We start from the raw sequence: 20,437 nt of genomic DNA, 5'->3' as shown, positions 1-20,437 counted from the left end.
GTGGCGGCTGGCAGGTGTGCCAAGGAGGCCCAAAGGGATCTGGTCCCAGGCTCAGCTTTCCCCACCCCGACCCTGCAGCTGCTGCGAGACATTTACCTGCCAAGCAATCAGGTCCTTGAGCTTCTCGATCTTTTCGTGGGCCTCGGGGTGCTCCTGCAGGTACCGCTCGGTGAAGAAGGCCTGGTGGGGAGAGAGTCGCTGAGCCCACCAACATGCCCCGCCCGCAGGCAGTTTGGCACATCTGGAGTTCCCCAGGCCTGGGGAGAGAACTGTGTGGAACGCAGACCCACAGCCTTGCCATCACCAGGCTCACATCCCCCCAGGGTGGGGCCCTCTCTACCAAAGCATTCGGGAAGGTCAATACAACAAAAGGACTCTGTTCATTCACTGCGGAGGCCCCGTCCACAGAGCCCAGGGAGGCTGCTGCTGACCCCCGCACCCCCCTTGCTCAGGTCATGGGCAGCACTCCCCAGCTGCGACCATCAGCCGGGCCTGCTCCGCACCTGAGGACGGCTGGGACGCAGCACCACCTCTCTGTCCCTTCACGGCCCACCTTCGGGCAGCGCCCTTCCTGCCTCAGTTTCCCCTTCGTCTAGACTGGGGGTGGGGCTAGCAAACTCTCCCTGTGAAGAGCCTCAACTCTGCTGCCATTGTATCCGGAAGACAGCCTCAGACACCAAGAAGTGGATGGCCACAGCCACATTGCAAACTCCATGTACAAAATCAGGCGGACCCCTGTGTCTAGACCACCAGCCCATGACCTTCAACTTCGGCTCCATCTTACTGAGATATTTTTCTAGGGAGATCAGCGGGCTGTCCCCACCGCACCAGTCTCCCAGCTATTCTAAATATTCAAATGCCATTGTCTTCCACTTCAACTGTATATTGTGGTCTTTAATAACCCCAGGTCTCTGGACAGTTAGGAGGGTCACTCTCCATCAGCACAGCCCGGTAGGGGAGTGGTGACAATGTCCAGGCCAGCCATGCCCGGGATGGCAGCGGGCAGCGGGCAGAGGCTGCCCCCGGGGAGTGGGTTGTGTTCAGCCCACTTCAGCGAGGCCGGCGAGGTCTCCAGGCTTGGAGGCCGGGTTTGGAGCTAGCCTGTCCCTGGGGGCAGGGCTGCAGAGAGGAAGCCCGCGTGTCACGTGCCTTCTCGTAATTGGCAAAACCTCCCATGACGGCGGGGTCCACGATGCCGTTTAGCAGCATGGAGAGCGGGTTGATGGGGAGGCTGGGGTCGTCTAGGTGCTGCTGGACCATGCTGTTGATCTTGTCGTTGGTCAGCTGCATGGTCTCGATGGCGTTCTCCAGGGGGCTGATCTCCACCTGCGGAAGCGGGAGGACGAGGATGACTCGGGCTGGTGGCCACGCCCCGCCCTGCCCTGTGGGGGCCCTTGCCCATGCCCCCCGCTCCTCGCCAGAGGACAGGCATCCAGACTGTGGCTCGGGCTTCCTTCCAGTGGACCTTCGGGGCAAGGTCTCTCATGACCTAACAAGAGGAGCCAGGCGTGCGAATGTCTTTACATGTTTCCACTGACCCGGTCCCCACGTACAAAAGTTCAAAGGCACGATGCAAGGCCACCTTGTCCCGGGGTGCGTGTGTGTGCACATGCTCATCTGTATACATGTGTGTGAGTGCATGCATGTGTGTACATGTATGGTCATCCCAGGAAAACACAGCCCCGAGTGGTGCTTGAATACAGCTGCTTCACAGAAGAGCGCTTTTAGCCATGGTCTTGTCTGCTGCTTGTTTTAAGGAATCTGGGGCAATCTGTCCTGTCCCTGAGGCAGGAGGTCTGGGCGCTTTGTAAGCCCCCCTGGACCTGCTTGGCCCGCGAAGTTGGGGGAGGAGTAGAGAGGTCCCGCCACGGTCTCCACCTGCAATCATGTGCCCTCCAGGGAATAAAAGAGCTCCCCCAGCGCCAGGGGCACCGCTTCAGTTGGACCTCACAGGCCTCCCTTGCAAACCTGACGCCAGTCAGCAGGACCTTCAGGGCGGGAGGCAGGGCAGTCCACCTCAGGCCCACCTCTGCCCACACTGTCAAGGCCCTTCTTTCACTGGGGACCCTGCAGGGCTTCGTGATGCTCAGCCCTGCCCTCCTCTCTGGCTCAGCTCTAACCACCAGGAGAACATGACTGGGTTTAAAACAATAACACCACCTTCAAGCTGGGTCTCCCTCCAATGGACCCAAGGCTGGGCCCCTGAGCCACGTCTAGGGGTGACCTCAATGCAAGATAACCTGGTCCTTGCCCTCCCCAAGGCCAGTGTGCTGGGTCCCCCCACCTGTGCCAGGGACCTGAGGGTGTCTTTAGCAAATGGCAAAGCAGAGCAGCGTGTTTTCTTTTTGCTCCCACCCCTGGGGGCTGTCTGAGAGGCAGAGGGAGGGATGGAGGTGCAGAGATGCTCAGAGAACAGTTCTGCTCGTGGCCAGATCCCGGAATGACACCCTCAGCTGCTGGGTAGGAAGCCCCTGCTTGTCAAGGAGCCTGCCCATGACCCGATGGAGGGGCGGTGACATTCAGAGAGGAGGCTGACCCTGTGCCGGCCGGTGAGGGTACCCTGGTCCCACGCGCACCCCAGACAACACGTATCCCAGGACTGGTGTCATAGCCCAGCACCTGGCTTGGTCACACCCTGGAACACACCCTCCCGTGCACGTAACTCAGCCACATGGACTCTCCAGGGCAGAATTCCCTCCTGACTGGCTAATGACTCCCTGTCGCAGACCCTGCTGGCCTCAACAAAGAATGGTGTCCTAGATTCATCAAAACAAGAGGGTCAGCTGCCGCCCACACCGTATCCCATGCTGGTCTGTCCTGGGAGGCAGACACTCGGCAAGAGGGGCCTATGGTATTGACAGCGGGATTATTTCAGTCATGCCATCCGGGGATTATTCAGCTTCCAGCCCTCTTAGTTCACAGCCCACGGCAGAACCACATCCTTACAGAAAATCAGGGATTGCCCCTCTCCACCTCGAGCTGTTAAGCGCCTTCCTCGCACACCCTGGCTGGCTCACGGAATCCCCGATTACAAACGGCTTACGGGCAGAGGCTCATTAGGAAGATAGGATTGTGCCTGTTTATGGAAGGGCCTCCTGGTCCATCTCCCACCCACGTACATCACCAGCTCCAAACGGTGCCAGCGAAGGCTTGCATTTCTGCCACCTGCCACGCGTCTCCTGAGCCTTTCCAGCTCAGGGCCCGCCAGGCGGCTACGGGGGCACGGAGCCCTTGGGCGGGCTTCAGAGCAGGAGGAGAGGGTGCTGGGATTTGGGGAAGGGGAAGTGGCTGACCACAGGCATACTCAGCCAGAGGCCCAGAGCTCAGCTGGTGAGGACAAAGGTCAAGAGTGGAAACAAGGCTGGGAAGAGAGGGTGCAGCCATAAAGTCTTAGGATGAATCAGGAGCATCCAAGGGGCCTCGTGGTAAACTGAACGGCGAGAACCACCCCTCTGGGTAAGATCCTGCCAGGTAAACACCCGAGGCATTGAGACACAGGACAAAACGTACATATTCTAACAGGATCTTTTTATACCGGCAGTTGCCAGTACGCTGCTCCTGCGATACAGTCAACAAGAATCTTTGGCCCAAATCCGGTTCCTGTCATTACAACTGTCCAATAGTAAGGTTTAGCTGATGAGATGTGAGTGATTCTTTCTTTAAAAAGTGTGGGCGGTGGTGGGGGGGGTGGTATATTCTCAAACTATTTTTATTTGAAATGAGCAAGTACTATTAATCAAGTTGTCTGTCATGTAAGTGACAATAAGACCATCAGGAAGAAAGATCTTAAAAAGGGTCTATGAATTGGAATCTGTCTTAAACTTTTCACTTTGTTCGCAGAAAGAACTGTCAAAACAGCACAGTGAGGGCTGTGTTTAAATATTTTGTAAGAAGGGATGAAATCTTAATTCTTTGGTTTTCTTCTACATTAGAGGAGGCTGTGATTACAGCATGTCCACTGTGGTATTTGTGGGCAGGGAGAGAGATTCTGGGTTCTTAAGCCTGACATGGGGTCTGCAGGGTGTGTGCTGGCCACGGTAACCAGGTGACACGCCCTGGGAAGAGGCTGGGTCAGGCCATAGCAGAGGGGTGACGGGCAGTCCTTCTGCGGGGTGTGCTTACCATGAAAACAGACTTGACCTCAAACCACCTCAGGATGCCAGGCAGTTTATATGCAGTGGTGTAAATGGTCCTCTCAATCCACATATTCTGCAAAGGGAACACAGACCCAAGGCGGTTAGAAGAAGGATGTTGTAGGCGGCCGACAACTTCTGCCCTCAGGGGGGTCTGCTAGGCTCTGGGAGGCAAGGTCACCAGCCACCCAGGGGACACCTCACGCTCTGCTGAAGCCAGACCATCACACACGACACGTGGTCCCCTGCTCCCTGGCCAACGGCACCCACTTCCCTGGTATTTGGAAAAGAAAAGTATAACAGACGAGTCAGGAAGAATTATCTGCATCCAAACAGGGGAGGTTCCCTCTGAGTGAGCAGATTTTTGGAAAGGCTCTGATGAGTTTAACGTTAGCCTTACTTAGTGTTCAAAAGAAACCTGAGGAAAAAAAAACAAAAAAACAAAAGAAACCTGAGGATGCAAATCCATTGAGGAAGATGGGGCTTCGTAAAAGTGACCTCTCATATTCTAATAAAATCAGTCAGCATTTTAATGATTGTTTTTTTGTATAACATATATTTACATCAGAAAATAAAGATATGAAAATAGAAGGCAGAAAAATCACCCAGTACCCAAAGATGATGGAGAAGGAAATGGCAACCCACTCCAGTATTCCTGCCTGGGAAATCCCGTGGCAGAGGAGCCTGGCATGTACAGTCCATGGGGTTGCAACAGCTGGACATGACTTAGCGACCAAACCACCACCATCACCGACCACCCAGAGATGACAACCTAAACTTTTACTATCTATTGTTAAGGGTACTTATTAAGCATTCATAAGTGTGTATATGAGTATTTTCAGTGAAAATACCATTTAATAATCTGCATTCTTCCTAAAGAAGTTTCCTAAGTGACACAGTAGTAAAGACTCTGCCTGCCAATGCACGAGACGCAGGTTTGATGCCTGGGTCAGAAAGATCCCCTGGAGTAGGAAGTGACAGCCCATTCCAGCATTCTTGCCAGGAAAATCCCATGGACAGAGGAGCCTGGAGGGTTATAGTCCGCGGGATCACAAAGAGTCGGCTACAACGGAGCACATACACACACACACACACAAGCTTGCACACACTTCCTGAAATGGTACATCTCGGATTGAGGGAAACTGTATATAAGCTGCTACACATAATTCCACCTCTGTCCCGTGGCTGCCCTGAACTCCACTGCAGAGTAAACAGTGGCCCTTCCATCCCGGCCCCTGCTGCAGGATGTCAAGCTGGTGGCGGCCTTTGCTGGCAAAACCTCCCAGTAATAGAGAATCACTGAGTCTGTCCATAGTGGTCCAGATACAAAGAGATGGCATAATGGAATGGCAGCATTTCCAGAAAACTGGGCTAGAACTTGGAAAGCATTCTCCCCAAACCTCAGACTGCAGAGGAGGGGAAGGGGTAGGCCCTGGCGTGGGGCCCAGGGACACAGGCTCCTGCTACCCCCAGGGGCTGGCGGGCAGGCGCAGGTCTGGAGACAGCAGTCTGCACGTTCGGAGCTGCCTGCCGCCACAGCTCACTATTCTCCTCCCCAACGCCTCAAGCCAGCATCCTCCTAGGGGCCTTCAGGCTCCACACTGACTCCTCTCAGCCTTCGTCCTCTTCTCTGGCCCTGGGTTTCAGAAAGTCACCCCCTGGCCAGGTTTGGAGGTGCTGAGCTGCTCTGAACTCCCCGGCTGCCCTGGCAGGGCAGTACGTAGACTCCCCACCTTGGGCCCCAGCCTGGCTTCCTGTGGCCACCAAACCCACATGCTTATCTGGAAGCCAGGAGCTTTGTCAGGCCCATGAAGGACTAAACCCCGTGGCTTCTGAAAGCCTCATCTGCGTGTGAGAGGACCTAATGGGGCCATTACGGGATTTCAGGGCCATTTAGAAAAAGCCCGGCTCTGAGGCTTAGCGCAGCTCCAGTGTCGGGAGCCCCGGTTATTCTTAGCTCTGCCCCAACGGCTGCAGGCTCGTCGGCAATTTGCCTGACCTCCTTGTGTCTCTTCCTTCACGGTATGAAAAACCTACATGGCTGTGAGATGTGAGAGGCGTGAGGGAAATTCAAGGAGGGCCCGTACATTCTGCCTGGAGGATGCTACATCACGGATCAAGTTACTGCCGAGCAGATCAGAGCAGAGATTTCCATAAAGCTCGGCCCTGGCCTGGGGGAATGGGAGCGTACCTGTCCCTCTCCCCATCACTGACGATGCCACAGTGAAACCCATCACCAAACAGGAGCAGGAGGCCACAGCAACCAAGAAAGAGGGGACTGACTGGGTTTGAAACAACCAGTGTTGACACGGGGGCTGCCTTAGAATTTCCCAATTCCGAGCTCCTGGTTGACACACAGAGAGCTGTGGCTGGAGGCCCACAAGTGTGGCCCTGAGGATGGAGAGATCACAGGAAACAGGGAACGTGGTGGAAGCTTTGCTGACAGCGCTCTGAGCTTCCCTTTGAGTCAGCAGATGCTAGTTCAGCTTTGCCCTCCTGCACCCCCAGATACCTGCAGGCAAGGTGCCTGCCAGGGGTCCTCAAAGCTAATGCTGCCCTGAAATGTGGGCCAATCTAGGGATTACCAGAGGAGGTTTTCAGGGCAGGAGGAGAGAGAAATAATAACATTTAAAACAAACAAACAATGTTTGATTTCATGCCTTTTCAAACTGGAATCCATTCAACTGGTTATGCATATATTTTATTTGTATTTATTTATTTTTTAGGCCGCACTGGGCAGCATGCAGGATCTTAGTTCCCCGATCAGGGATGGAGCCTCGTGTCTCCTGCATTGGGGGTCCAGAGTTTTAACCACTGGACTTCCAGGGAAGTCCCTGTGCCTATATTTTTTTTTAAAGGCTGCAGGAACCTGTGTTAATATTTCCAGGTCTCTAATGCAGTGTTTTTAACAAGGCACAGACGTTTAGCAACGTGTGGAAACATTTGTGATTGACTGTCACATCTGGGAGATTGTACCTGGCATCCCGTGGGTGGAAGCTGAGGATGCAGTTAAACATCCCTCGAGGCTCAGGACGGCCCGCCCCGTGAGAACCACCAGGGCCTTTGCTCAGCTGCCCGGGAACACCCTGCTCCGGCATGTGGTGCCGGAGTGCAGTTCAGGCTGGGCACTGCAGAGTGAGCACAACCCTCCTCCTTGCTGCGTGCCCGAACAGCAGAAAGCCACGTCAGCACACGGTGCCTCCATGAACTTCTTTATAACAGAGACACCAACACCTGCTCCAGGACTCAGAGCCCAGAGGGAGGCTCAGGTACATGCGGGAGGGAGGCGAGTGTGCTCTGAGCACAGGAAGACTCTCAAAGCGCCAGTCACTTTCTAACAGCATCACAGGGACCTTGGTGACAGCGTCTGTGTAACGGTCATCATTGCACTGAATTTGGAGGGGTCGTATGTCAGGATCTCTGTGCATAACACACACGGGCATCAAACCCTGCACTGTGGGATCTCTGAGGATATGCTCTTTTTTTTTTGACGGGCAGTTTTGTGAATGGTGGCATGAGGTTGGGGGGAGGGAGGCCATTTTTGCTTTTTTACCGCAAATTCGTTGTCTGGGTTTTTCTCTCCCTTGCGGATCGGACGAGAATATTCAAATCGCTGGACCTCGTTGACTCTGTAGAAACTGTGCAGAGACAGGGAAATCATTAGCTATTTCACCGGAGAAGCAGCCGATTTGCTTTTAGCCCTGGGATCTGGTCTCCCTATACGTCACTGCATCCCTTAAACACCTCCAACCTTGACTTAGAGCGGTAGCTGGGCTGTTGCTCCCCACCAGCCTCACAGGAGAGACGTTGGCAGGTGGAAAAATTACCTTGGGTTCTTTGCCTTGTCTCTGTCCCTGCCAATGCTCAGGGGAGAAGAGATGCTGAGTAAGAGTGAAACGGGCAAAAACCGAGGAAAGGTGATGCAAAGGAGAGAGGAAAAAAAAAACAAAACCTTTGTTGTTCATTCTTGTGTTTGTTATTTGAAAGTTTTAATTCATGAGTCAATCATCAATGTATTAAATAATTTACTAAGTTTATTAAACTTATAAGAATGCATCTTGATTATGTTTTAAAGGTTTTGTATATTTTAACTGCAGATCTACGAAAGGCAGATTCTGCAACCACCAAGGGTGGCAGACACGGATGGACAGCTTGCCTTTCTCCCGTGGGGAGGAGGTGGGTTTCATACACACCCCAGAGGCAGGCTGGGAGGCTTACTCATTCTCCTGCTCTGAAACACAGGTAGGCATTCCACACCAAAGGGAAATACAGGAGCATGTCCACGGTTCACTATCACTTAATGCCTCTCTCTGAGAAAACAATATGTTGCAAAACTTAAAAATCTAAGCCTGATGAAAGCTATCATTCCTCAGTAAGTCGAGTCCTGGTTTATTATTTCCCATGTTTGCTGAAGAAAGGTTAAAGAAATCGTAGTGAATTTTGCAGAAGAACCCAACCCGCCAAACTGCAGGATGTAAAACAGCATATCCTGTGCATTATGTGGCCATCAAAGAGGTCGCCTTTTTTCAGCAGAACAAGGATCAGGTAGAAAAAGAAACTCTTCACATCAAAGAGACGTCTAGGGTATGTGTTTCTACACCGCTGCTAAGTTAGGGGCAGTTCAATGCAGACACATACAGTCTCACTCAGATTCGGACACCTGGCCTGTGAGTTTGAAAACCCAGCTCTGAATCCCATATTATGGAATCACCCTGTGGTAGAGGAGAAGGGTCTCTTCACCCGGCACCTGATTCTCCATCAGGAGCGTATGTCTGAATCCCTTTGCCTGCCTTCTGGGATCCAAACACTCAGGCTACCATGCAGGCACACAGACTCAGATCTCAGGCTGTGGGGCGGGGCCTGTGCCCTGGAGAAAAAGTCTAAGGGGGTCTCTCACCTGGTGGGTCAAAAGGAGACTGGAGTACCCCCTCCTTCCCCTGACTTTCCTTGTCTCAGTCCCAGGTAAGGGAGGGCTTCCCACCCTCCCAGCCACACTTGTTAACAACATCTCCCTTCCCTACTTTGATGCTAAAGAAAATTAGCTTCCCCTGCTTTTCAAAGTAAACAGAGCATCTGAAAAGTCCATCAAAGGCTAACATGCATCCTTTGACAGGTGAAGTTATGAAGAAGAGATCTGTGTACGCCTCTTACCACCCTCCTGTTGGGTCAGGGAAATGGGTTGATTACCTTACAATCTGCTCTGACACGGGCCTGTGAAATTTAGGAGGCAGATCAAGTTTGGGCTTTACCGTGAAGCACTGAATATCTGAAGGTCAAAGGTTAAGGCCATCAACCCCACGTACACCCAACCATGTGAACCAACAGCTTGGCCATCATTTTCTGTCCCACGTGGTTGTCTGAAAGGATACATTGGCCAGGAGAGTTTTTAATGTCGTCGCCTGGTGGAGACGTTGTCTTCATCTTCTCAGCGTTTGGAAACTGAGTCAGTAGACGAGCTTCAAAATCCTCTCGACGTTCATACTCTTTCCCTCGATAAATGAACACTTTCCCCTGCAAACAATGACAAGCATTAAACAACACCCGAGGGACTGGGCCAGGAAAAGTGCACACATAAATGCATCGGTCTTCAGAGTGGGCTGGACAGTGTGTTAAGTGTCACTAAATCGAAGAACAGCTTGTAATTGCAGTGGTCTTACTAATCAAGAACTCAGGAACAGAAGACAGGTAAGTTGATACTGTTGAAGAAGCACTAAACACGCATTATTGAAGTCTAGCTACACATTTCAGCCTTAACAGCAGTAATCAATTGACAAAATCATGAAAAACCAAATGAGCAATTAGCGTCCAAATCCTAGGGGCAGGACATGATCAGACAGGTTAAAGGCACTAGGGCAAATGGAGAATGGTGTCCACATCTTCTTCTTGTTTCCAGGTGGTTGTTGTTTTTGTTGTTGTTCAGTCACTCAGTCGTGTCCAACTCTTTGTGATTCCATGGACGGCAGCGTGCCAGGCTTCCGGTCCTTCACCATCTCCCGGAGCTTGCTCAAACTCATGTCCACTGTGCTGATGATGTCATCCAACCATCTCATCCTCTGTCGCCCCCTTCTCCTCCTGCTTTCAATCTTTCCCAGCATCAGAATCTTTTCCAATGAGTTGGCTCTTGGCATCAGGTGCACCAAATATTGGAGCTTCAGCTTCAGCATCAGTCCTTCCAATGGAATTCAGGACTGATTTCCTTTAGGACGGACTGGTTGCATCTGTTTGTAGTCCAAGGGACTCTTAAGAGTCTTTTCCAGCACCACAATTCGAAAGCATCGATTCTTTGGCACTCAACCTTCTTTAGAGTCCAGCTCTCACATCCGTACATGACTACTGGAAAAACCAGTTTTGACTATATGGACCTCTGTTGGCAAGGTGATGTCTCTGCTTCTATAAGCAGTTTTCATTTTGCCAGAGAGAATTCAAGAGATCATGAAGTTAAGGTGGGGCCTTGGAGCCTGAGCATGACTTTCCAAGCTGAATCCTATAGGTCACTGCCAGGAGATGAGCAGAACCCAAGGGACAGGGGTCCAGACAAAGTAGAGAGGCCCACGACTCCTGGTCCCTCTCCTGGTGCTGAGAGGCTCTCATACGAGCAGCTCTGAGGAGTTTCCCAGGTTTGGGGGCTCAGATGACACCCAAGACCCTCTCGTGCCATCCCAAACAATAATGGACAAGGGGCAGCACCCTCTCTAGTCTGCTGACCGGAACCCACCGTCCGAGAGCTCGTCTCAGTCTGACCCAGCAGTGGACCCACCATGAACTGTGGACGTGCTTCTTCCCCAAGGTAGCTCAGCGAAGCTGGCTGGTCCTGAGCCCATGGCACCCAGCACAGCACTGGAGCTGCACCTGGCCTTGCTCTGGGCTCTCTGCTGTTGTGAACAGTAAGGGGGTCACGGGTTGGTGTCACCCAGGTGGTCGGCAAGCTTCCTGCCTCCGCCCGGAGAGCCTGCAGCTGGGCTGAGTCTACTTCCTGTGTCATGACCTCAGGAAATAAATGCCCTTCCTTGACTTAATAAAAGCCAAAGGAAAAAAAAAAAGTCCAGCGGGTGGTGGCTGGACTCCCCTCACTGAATGTTTGGAGCTGTCTTATGGATAATATTCCATCAACAAAAGACAGAGCAGAGCATGTAGCGTTCTCCTCCCAAAGACTTGAGTTTTGTCCCTCTCCAAGGCCACATCTGTCACCTCCGTAAATTCTGAAGAGTCCACCTAGGGGTTGTTTCGGGTGGTGACCTTGGGGTGGGTGATCGGGAAGCCCTCCTCTCCGCTCAGGCTGCCTCGTTGAGACCTGTCTGATGACACGGTCACTCTGTAAGTATGTCGGTAAGGAAAGTTCTGGTTCCAAGAAAAAACAGGTCTCTATATCTTCATGGATTCAACAGGTCTCCATACCTTCACAGATTCAACATGGGTATTCTGAACAGTAACTGAGTCACAAAAAAAGGTGTTAATGGGTAGCGCGATGCTACAGCTCCAGAAGGTTCCTGAATCTCCCCCTCCCCACCCATCTTGCCCCATCTGAGGGTGGTCTCAACATCACCAACTGCAACAAGGAAGGGACCATGAGCAGAAGCCACAGGGCCCGAGGAGCCAGAGGCTGGGGGCTCTTGGTTCTCCTCCCTGGACTTGGTTGTTGCTTCCATCAGGGATTGTTGGGCAAGAGGCTCCAGGCCGGCTGGTCAGGAGTTAGGGCAGCCTTGTCATCTGCCCTGACCCTGGGTGGACGCCAGTGTAGAGGAGGGGAGGAGGGACAGGGTGGGGAGGGGAGGAAGGGGAGAGGGGGCGGGGGATGAGGGGGCAGGGGATGAGGGGGAAGAGAAGACAGACAGACCAACAGTTGGATCCTGCAGACTCAGCTCAAAGTCAAAATAAAATCTGTCTAATAAATTAAAAAAAAAAATAGAGCTCCTATGAGGCTCCATTTTTCCCCTTCCCTAGTCCAAAGTTATTCTGAGTCCTTTTAAATCACAAAAGAGGGAACAATTTAAAAATTGAATGCTTTTTTTCCCACTTTGTGCTTAGGTATGTCTTAACGCACCCATTACAAGAGAAAAATGTTCTCTTTTCTCTAAAAAAATAATTTCAAGTAGAAACCAAAGTAATACGTAGTCTTAATTAGAAATATAAATACACAGCATGAGCATCTTTTAAGGCTATAAAAAGGCAAACATTTCAGAAATTCAGGATGATTTAATGTATAACAGGTTAGTACAAAACTAGCATGCATTTATTAGGCTTTACACTCGAAGGGAGACATAATAATAAAAGTGTATATAAAGGCTTTAATAGAAAAACACTAGTGAGTTATAGATGGAAACACTAATAACATTTTCTAGAAACATCAATTACTTTGCATTCTGAAGTGGTCCCTTCAAGCCTGAAAAGAGGAGGGGAGTGTAGGTATAGTCAAAGATATTTATTCCTTGTAAGAACCATAAATATTAATATAAATGCAAAAAGCTCCACATGTGATCAGTTCTGAAAGCAACACAAAAGGGAGGGCCAGCGAGTCAGTTCTCCGAGGCTGTGCCCCCAGTGCCACCTGAAGCAGACAAATATCCTGCCCCCTTTCTTGGAATTGCCAATGTCATTGTCAGATCGACCCCGGACAGGTAGCCTGTGAAGTATAATAAATATATTGCTATAGCCCCACAAAACCAGCCAGGTGTGGCGGGAAACCAGCTCAATATTAATCAAGCCCTTTAAGCTAGTTATTCCTGCTTTGCATTGTCCTTTCGACGGGCAGGTGACCCAGTGTGGTCCTTGGAGCGTGGGTCTCGCATGCCCTCCCAGGAAATCCCTGGCATCAGCTGGCTCGGGGACCGAGAGATGCTCAGCCCACAGGGTTGCCAGGACAGGACGCTGGGACAGAGCGTGGTGGCCTTAAATCCTAGCAGTGTCCACAGAGGGTGGCACGCACCCCACACCCAGCACCACCCAGCTCAGTGTGATGCAGGGCTTGTCTCTCCCTCTCGATCTTTCTTAGACACACACACAGAGGTGTATGTACAGATTCACACACCTTAATTAAAGCCTTATTAATTAAATTAATTAGTTAAAGATTGTCTTTTAACTTAATGTCAAAATCTTCCTTAATTTAGGGCTATAACCAAACATCCTTTATTCATTCTTCGGAAGGGGGGACTTTCTCCAGAATCTGAGTTTCTGATCAACCACTCTCTTCGGTGTTCATGGCCAGAGCTGCATGACCAAGACTTCGGAGTCAAGGAGAGACTGAAAGGGACAGTCCAGATGCCTCTGGCACCCAGCCAGGACCCTGTGTGTGTGGATCAACTGACAGGTTACCTCCTGGAGCAGGTCAGTTCTGCAAGGGTCACCTGCTGACATTTCTATAAAGAATTACAGGTCTTCAGCAAGTTAGGTCCCTTTTGCTGGTGGCAGTGTGAAGGGATGTCTTATACCCTCAGGGACACCTGGGAGTTCGGAAACGCTGGGGCCAAAGAAACACACCTTTGAGGCTGGGAGAGTCTCCCAGCTGGATCTACCTGCCCCAAACATCTGAGAGATCTGCCTGCCCCAGACATCTGGGAGACCTGCCTGCTTCAGACATCTGGGAGACCTGCCTGCCTCAGACATCTGGAAGAGTTGCCTGCCTCAGACAGGTGTGCCCTGGGTACAGTGCCTGCTTCCCTAAAACCAGAAGGATCATGCATGGGAAAACAGAAAACCAGGTGCCATTAAAAAAAAAAAAAAAGATCGAAGATCGTAAGAAATGACAGGCAGACACGGTCAATGGCATCCAAGAAAGAGTTTTTGAGAAACTCTAAACAGTTATATTTGGAGAAGGCAATGGCACCCCACTCTATTACTCTTGCCTGGAAAATCCCATGGGCAGAGGAGCCTGGTAGGCTGCAGTCCATGGGGTCGCAAAGACTCGGACACGACTGAGCGACTTCACGTTCACTTTTCACTTTCATGCATTGGAGAAGGAAATGGCAACCCACTCCAGTGTTCTTGCCTGGAGAATCCCAGGGACGGGAGAGCCTGGTGGGCTGCCGTCTATGGGATCGCACCGAGTCGGACATGACTGAAGCGACTTAGCAGCAGCAGCAGCAAACAATTCTATTGGGCTATTTTTTCTTCTTTTTTTTCTATTTGAGACACTGTTTCCATCCCTGGATTGCAAAGATCCCTTGGAGATGGAAATGGCAACCCTCTCCAGTATTTTTGCCTGTGGAATCCCATGGACAGAGGCGTCTGGTGGGTCGGCGGGTGCGGGTCTACCATCCATGGGGTCACAGAGAGTCATACACAACTCAGTGACTAAACCACCACCACCAAACAATTGTATTAGTAGGTTAGGCAGCATTTATTTACAAGATTTCTGGCCTAAAGATTATTGGGTGATTTGACTGATGATCATACTGTTTCTTCAATCATGTCAAAGAGAACATGCTTGTCTCAGGGATGGAGGGTGAGTCCGAGTTTCCAGCACTGGAAATTCATGGCCAGTTTCTCATATACTTTAAAATATGCATGCTTGGAAATTCCCTGGCGATCCAAGGGTTAGGGCTCTGTACTCTCACTGCTAAGGACCCAGGTTCGATTCCTGGTTGAGGATCCAAAATCCCACAAGCCACACAGCCAAAAGAAGAAACAAAAATACATATGTTCAGAGCAGCATTATTCATATTAGCCCAGACAAAGTCTGCCAAGGACGAATGGATAAACAAAATGTGGTACATTGACATGAGGGGATATTACTCTTCCATGACAAGGAATGAAGTTTTGATACACACTACCTTGTGGATCAGCCTTGAAAGGTCCGTAGAATCAAGTAAATTCTGAGACAGAAAGTAAGGTCTGGGGTGGGTGGGGAGAAGAGAAGGGGAAATTATTGTTTACTGGGATTGGAGTTCCAGTTTCGGAAGATGAAAATAATCTGGAGATGGGTGGTGGGAACAGTTGTACAACAGGGTAAATATATTTAACGCCACTGAACTGTACACTTAAAGACAGTAAAGATGGTAACTTCTATGCTATGCATTGCTGTTCTTGAGTTGCTCAGTCATGTCTGACTCTTTGTGACCCCATGGACTATAGCCCATCAGGCTCCTTTGTCCATGGGATTCTCCAGACAAGAATACTGGAATGGGTTGTCATTTCCTCCTCCAGGGGATCTTCCTAACCCAGGGATCGAATCTGCATCTCCTGCACGGGCAGGTGGATTCCTGACCACTGAGCCACCAGGGAGGCCTATGTTATGCATTTCTTACTATAATTTTTAAAATATACATAAATCTCTGATGAAGAGTTCTCTTTAGGAAAAGAGAGATGGAATGCTTATATTCAATCAAAAAACATCAGCCCCTCTCTGGCAACCTGAGGCAAGTACAGAGGTATGAAAATAATACAGACTCGCTTCCCTGGTAGCTCAGTCGGTAAAGAATCTGCCTGCGGTGCAGGAGACCCGGGTTCGATCCCCGGGTCAGGAAGATCCCTGGAGGAGGAAATGACAAACCACTCCAGTATCCTTGCCTGGAAAATCCCACGGACAGAGGAGCCTGGTGGGCTGCAGTCGTGGGTTGCAAAGAGTCGGACACGACTGAGCGACTTCACTGAGAGATGCACTTGAGAGGCAAACCAAATCCTTCCTTGGAAAGAGGAGGCGCTGGCTGCCCAGGGAGCAATGGTAACCCAATCCAAACAGAGCCCAGAGTTACCCGAAGGAAGGTGGGGAATCCTTGTCCGTAGTAACCGACGGCAAAATAGTCAGGCTTGGGACGTATCACCTTGACGATGTTTTCATAAAACTGAGCCTGTTTTTTCTGAAAAGAAGAGAAGAAATGCATTTCAGGTTTGAATGGAGTATCTGAGAATTTGTGTGTCTGGATTCTTCCAGCTTAGCCAATTCTAGGGGGTGGGAGGGGGAGAAGGTGGGGGAGCACTGATGCAGGCGTGGAATTTAATCTCACCACGAAGCTATGACAGTACTTTTCATTCATCGCCCGGCATTCAGCAGGCGAATCTGACCACAAAGCCAAATTCAGCAACCGGTTGTGATTTACAGGTGTTTTCATCACCAAAGAAGTGCCAGAGAGATGGCTTTTATCCTGATTCAATGTCTGGTCTTTAGTATTTTTAAAACATGGTATCGGTCAGATAATGGGATACATTAAATAAGGATTTAAAAGGGGAGAGTTCTGTTCCACATTCATGGTACACATTACAACATCATTAAGTCGATCTGCTGGATACAAAAATGATTCAGCAGAGAAAGCAGTAATTAGAAACTGGTAGGTTCTATGGAAGGACAAAGGGTTGGGCCACCCTCCATCAGTCCTTCATGGAGATGGGCTCAGAGTTGAAACCACTGGAGACTCCTGGAGACCTCTGAGCATCCAGACCACTAGACACCTGGGCTCAGCAGTTTTCACACGCACATCCTTCAGAGGCATCTTCGAGTTTGATGACGAAAGCTCAGTGGGGAATGCTGCTGAGCCAGAATCAACCAGCAAAGAAATCAAAACTGTCCTCCTGGACAAATGAAGGAGAATCCCAATGTTAAAAGGAAAAGAGGGACTTTCCTGGCAGTCCAGTGGTGAGGACATGTCCATGCTTCCACTGCAGAAGGCATGAGTTCCAACCCTGGTCGGGGAACTAAGATCTCCCACGTCGCTTAGGGAGGCCAAAGAAATGAATATAAAATAAATGGCTGTTGCATTAAAAAAGAAGAAGAAGAAGAAGGGAAGGGAAAACTTTCAGAAGAACAAGTTGAGATTGCTTATTTTTTTTCAGAGAAGGAAAGGAAGACCTACCAGCAATTCGCTGAGCTGTTCATAATCAAACATTTCGTTCTCATACTGTTCTGCCAGCTCCTTGCCCAGGGCGATGGCCTCCTCCCACATCTGTGAGGGAAGAGAGAAAAACAAGGGCAAGAGAAACGCAAACCTGAATCACGCGGTCAGAGAGGGAAACAGCAACACCGCCGTTCACGATGCAACAAGCTGGAAACACGCCTGCTTAACCTGAAGACGCTGGAAAAATACAGATCTTTTCTACAGGCTCATGTCCTTTGGCTTGGGCCTGGTTGACCAGACCAGTCAACTACTGGTTCATCAATCACACTGGCTGCTGCCCCCGGTCAGAGCAGCCAGCTGGCCGGTCCTGCCCCTCTGCGGGCCGGCCTCTGAAGCCCATCTGTCAGGGCAGCCGTGGAGCCCAGCAGGGAAACCACAGGGCGAGTTCGAGAGCAGTGTTTGTGCAGAAACCAAGGACCAGATTTTGGTACTTTCCCAAATCATCCCACTTAAAAGAGCTATGTGTCAGTGGTCAGAAAGACAAGGATCTATTTCAACTCTGATTTAAGGCTTGTAAGAATTTCATGTTATATGGGCAGATACCATTCAAAAAACTAAGATCATGGCATCCGGTCCCATCACTTCATGGCAAATAGATGGGGAAACAATGGAAACAATGAGAGACTTTATTTTGGGGGGCTCCAAAATCACTGCAGATGGTGACTGCAGCCATGAAATTAAAAGACACTTGCTCCTTGGAAGAAAAGCTATGACCAACCTAGACAGCATATTAAAAAGCAGAGACATTATTTTGCCAACAAAGGTCCATCTACTCAAAGATATGGTTTTTCTAGTAGTCAGGTATGGATATGAGAGTTGGACTATAAAGAAAGCTGAGCTCTGAAGAATTGATGCTTTTGAACTGTGGTGTTGGAAAAGACTCTTGAGAGTCCCTTGGACTGCAAGGAGATCCAGCCAGTCCATCCTAAAGGAAATCAGTCTTGAATATTCATTGGAAGGACTGATGTTGAAGCTGAAACTCCAATACTTTGGCCACCTAATGAGAAGAACTGACTCATTTGAAAAGACCCTGATGCTGGGAAAGATTGAAGGTGGGAGGAGAAGGGGACGACAGAGGATGAGATGGTTGGATGGCATCGCTGACTTGATGGACATGAATTTGAGTAAACTCTAGGAATTAGTGATGGACAGGGAAGCCTGGCATGCTGCAGTCCCTGGGATTGCAAAGAGTCGGACATGACTGAGCGACTGAACTGAACCGAACCATGCAAATGTAAAACCTGCCATCATTTTGAAAAGGAGAATTTTGAATGATAATAGTTTAAAAGTGGGCTTCCTAATTAGGTAACATTTATTAAAATGCTGATAAACTTTTGACACATGTGGACTAATTTATTGACACGTGGTGGGCCTGAATTTCCCTTATTTGGGTGGGGGAAGGAAATAAAATACAATGGTCTATTTGAGAACATGGAAAATTCAGAGGGACTATCTCCTCCAGGAAGCCTTCCTGGATGCCACCCACCCTTCTCTGTACTATCACAAGGACCCAGGATTCCCCTCTTTTAAACCTTTGAGTATTACAAGTGACAACTACGGACTTAGAATTAGCAAAGCGTCAGACCACCTCACATACTGGGTCCCCAGACATGAACTGCCCACTTCTCCACTGGAAGTATCCCCATAAGTTAGTAGTACCAATCATGAAGGCAAGTGATTTCCAGGTTACTCTTTGTCCAGCAAGATGCCACCTGCATCGTCTCATTAAAGTGTCACGTCAGGTGGGTGTTATTATTACACCTGTTTTGCAGATAAGGAAGCTGGGGGTTGGACAGGCAAGCTACCTGCCCAAGGGCAGAAAGTGGAGTAAACTCATCGTTTTCCAAAGTTCCTGCTCTCGATGACCGTCTTAGTTGGAGCTGCTGTAACAAAACCCCACAAAACAGACACTATCCTCTCACAGTTCTGGAGGCTGGGAAGTTCAAGCTCAAGGTGCAGGCAGATTCGGGTCTTGGTGAGGGTTCTCCTGACTCGCAGACAGTCACCTTCTCACTGCATGCTTGTATGGCCTTAAGCAAGATCTCCTTCCTCTCCTCAAAAGGGTACTAATCCCATCATGGGGGTCCCACCCTCATTATGACCCAATCTAAACATATCACATGGGTATACCATCACATGGAGCAGGAGGTCAGGGTTGTTCAACATATGACTTTTGCAGGAATGCAAGTATTCAGCCTGTAACAATGACCATCCGCCAGCCCTTCCAGCTGCCCTCCACCCCCTCCTCCTGGAATAGGTTTTCAAGGATGCTAAGCTAGTCCTTAACTCCAGGCTTTCATTCGGAACACAGGGAGCTGGTCCCACACCTGGCATACCCTTGGCGCTGAATCCTCACCTGCCTGCCAGTCTTTGCCTTTTCTTGGCAGAACCACCCGGTCGAGGGCCTTACTTATTACTGAATCACCCAATAGACTTAAAATACTCTTTACACAGCTGCTGCTTAAAGACACCATCTGCTATTTTTGATGAGAAAAAAGCTATTCCGAAATTGTATTTTAATACTTTGAAAGACATCATAAAGATAAGCTCAGAGGAGAGAAAGATTTCAGAGATAGGACCAGCAGCTAGGAGAGAGAGAAAGTGGCTGAGATGCTCTTTGGAGGACCACATGCTTCTCTCCCCAGGAAGCCCCTCCTGGCTCCTCCATCCTGCCGAAGCTCTCACCCTCCGAATGTCTGCACCCTCTGAATGTCTCCAGCTGCTGCTCCAGCGAGCTCAGGTCCTTTGCCAGAGTCCCAGCCTCCATCTCTCAGAAGAGGGAGCTTCTCCACTTTTTATGTTTCTTGTAAGCTCCAGTGACCAATTCCTCCCTCAGTACATTTCCATTTCAAAGAAATCATTACCTCTAGTTGTAGTTCTCACTCAGTGGCAAATACACCACTCCCTTAGCTGCCTACAATCTTAGGGCTTCTAATTCACTGCTTAATCTGTTTCTAGACAGAGGAGCTGCTTTAGATACCTAGCAGAAGTAATTGTTTTTTTAAAGAAACACAAATGGAAGAAGAGAACGTTGCTCAGTCATGTCTGGCTCTTTGCAACCCACGGACTGTAACCCTCCAGGCTCCTCTGTCCATGGAATTTTCCAGGAAAGAGTCCTGGAGTGGGTTGCCATTCCCTTCTCCAGGGTATCTTCCCAACCCAAGGGTCAAACCCACGCCTCCTGCATTGCAGATGGATTCCTCCCCATCTGAGCTACGCAGCACAGATGCAAGTCTTGAGTAAATATCCAACTCACTCAGGGGTCACATGGTTGTGCTCTTTGTCAGATTTTCTATAAACATATATTCCTCTCCCCCACCCCTACATGTTTTAAAGGCTCCTGCATTAAGGAGATCTGCTTCTACTTTTACTTGGCTAGGGCTCTACAGAGTGTGGGTCACTCATATTTCCCATGTGAATACCTTGGAAAATATTTCTGTGCCAGAGAGAAAACAGATTTCATATAACGGAGATTTAGAT

At 49.8% G+C, this 20,437-nt stretch overlaps 1 protein-coding gene and 1 non-coding gene across 3 annotated transcripts in view; one reads left to right on the top strand and one right to left on the bottom strand.

Annotated features, from left to right (window-relative positions):
- The window catches only part of DOCK1 (dedicator of cytokinesis 1), a 559,970-nt gene that overhangs the window by 30,922 nt on the left and 508,611 nt on the right, over nucleotides 1–20,437 (bottom strand). For both annotated transcript variants that reach the window (XM_025273840.3, XM_025273841.3), the window contains exons 39-46: nucleotides 16,916–17,005; nucleotides 15,821–15,925; nucleotides 9,503–9,644; nucleotides 9,321–9,399; nucleotides 7,687–7,771; nucleotides 4,123–4,209; nucleotides 1,150–1,326; nucleotides 97–180 (exon numbers count right to left, since the gene is read on the bottom strand). In XM_025273840.3, the coding sequence (XP_025129625.1) occupies nucleotides 97–180; nucleotides 1,150–1,326; nucleotides 4,123–4,209; nucleotides 7,687–7,771; nucleotides 9,321–9,399; nucleotides 9,503–9,644; nucleotides 15,821–15,925; nucleotides 16,916–17,005 (849 nt within the window). The remainder of the gene's footprint in view (nucleotides 1–96; nucleotides 181–1,149; nucleotides 1,327–4,122; nucleotides 4,210–7,686; nucleotides 7,772–9,320; nucleotides 9,400–9,502; nucleotides 9,645–15,820; nucleotides 15,926–16,915; nucleotides 17,006–20,437) is intronic.
- TRNAR-GCG lies at nucleotides 15,521–15,593 on the top strand. Its single transcript has one exon. It is a non-coding gene; the product is annotated as a tRNA-Arg (tRNA).

This window comes from Bubalus bubalis, chromosome 23, assembly GCF_019923935.1.
Source record: "Bubalus bubalis isolate 160015118507 breed Murrah chromosome 23, NDDB_SH_1, whole genome shotgun sequence".
Taxonomy (NCBI): Eukaryota; Metazoa; Chordata; class Mammalia; order Artiodactyla; family Bovidae; genus Bubalus; species Bubalus bubalis.
The sequence above is the reverse complement of the archived record's forward strand: the minus strand, read 5'-3'. Positions and strand labels throughout refer to the sequence as shown.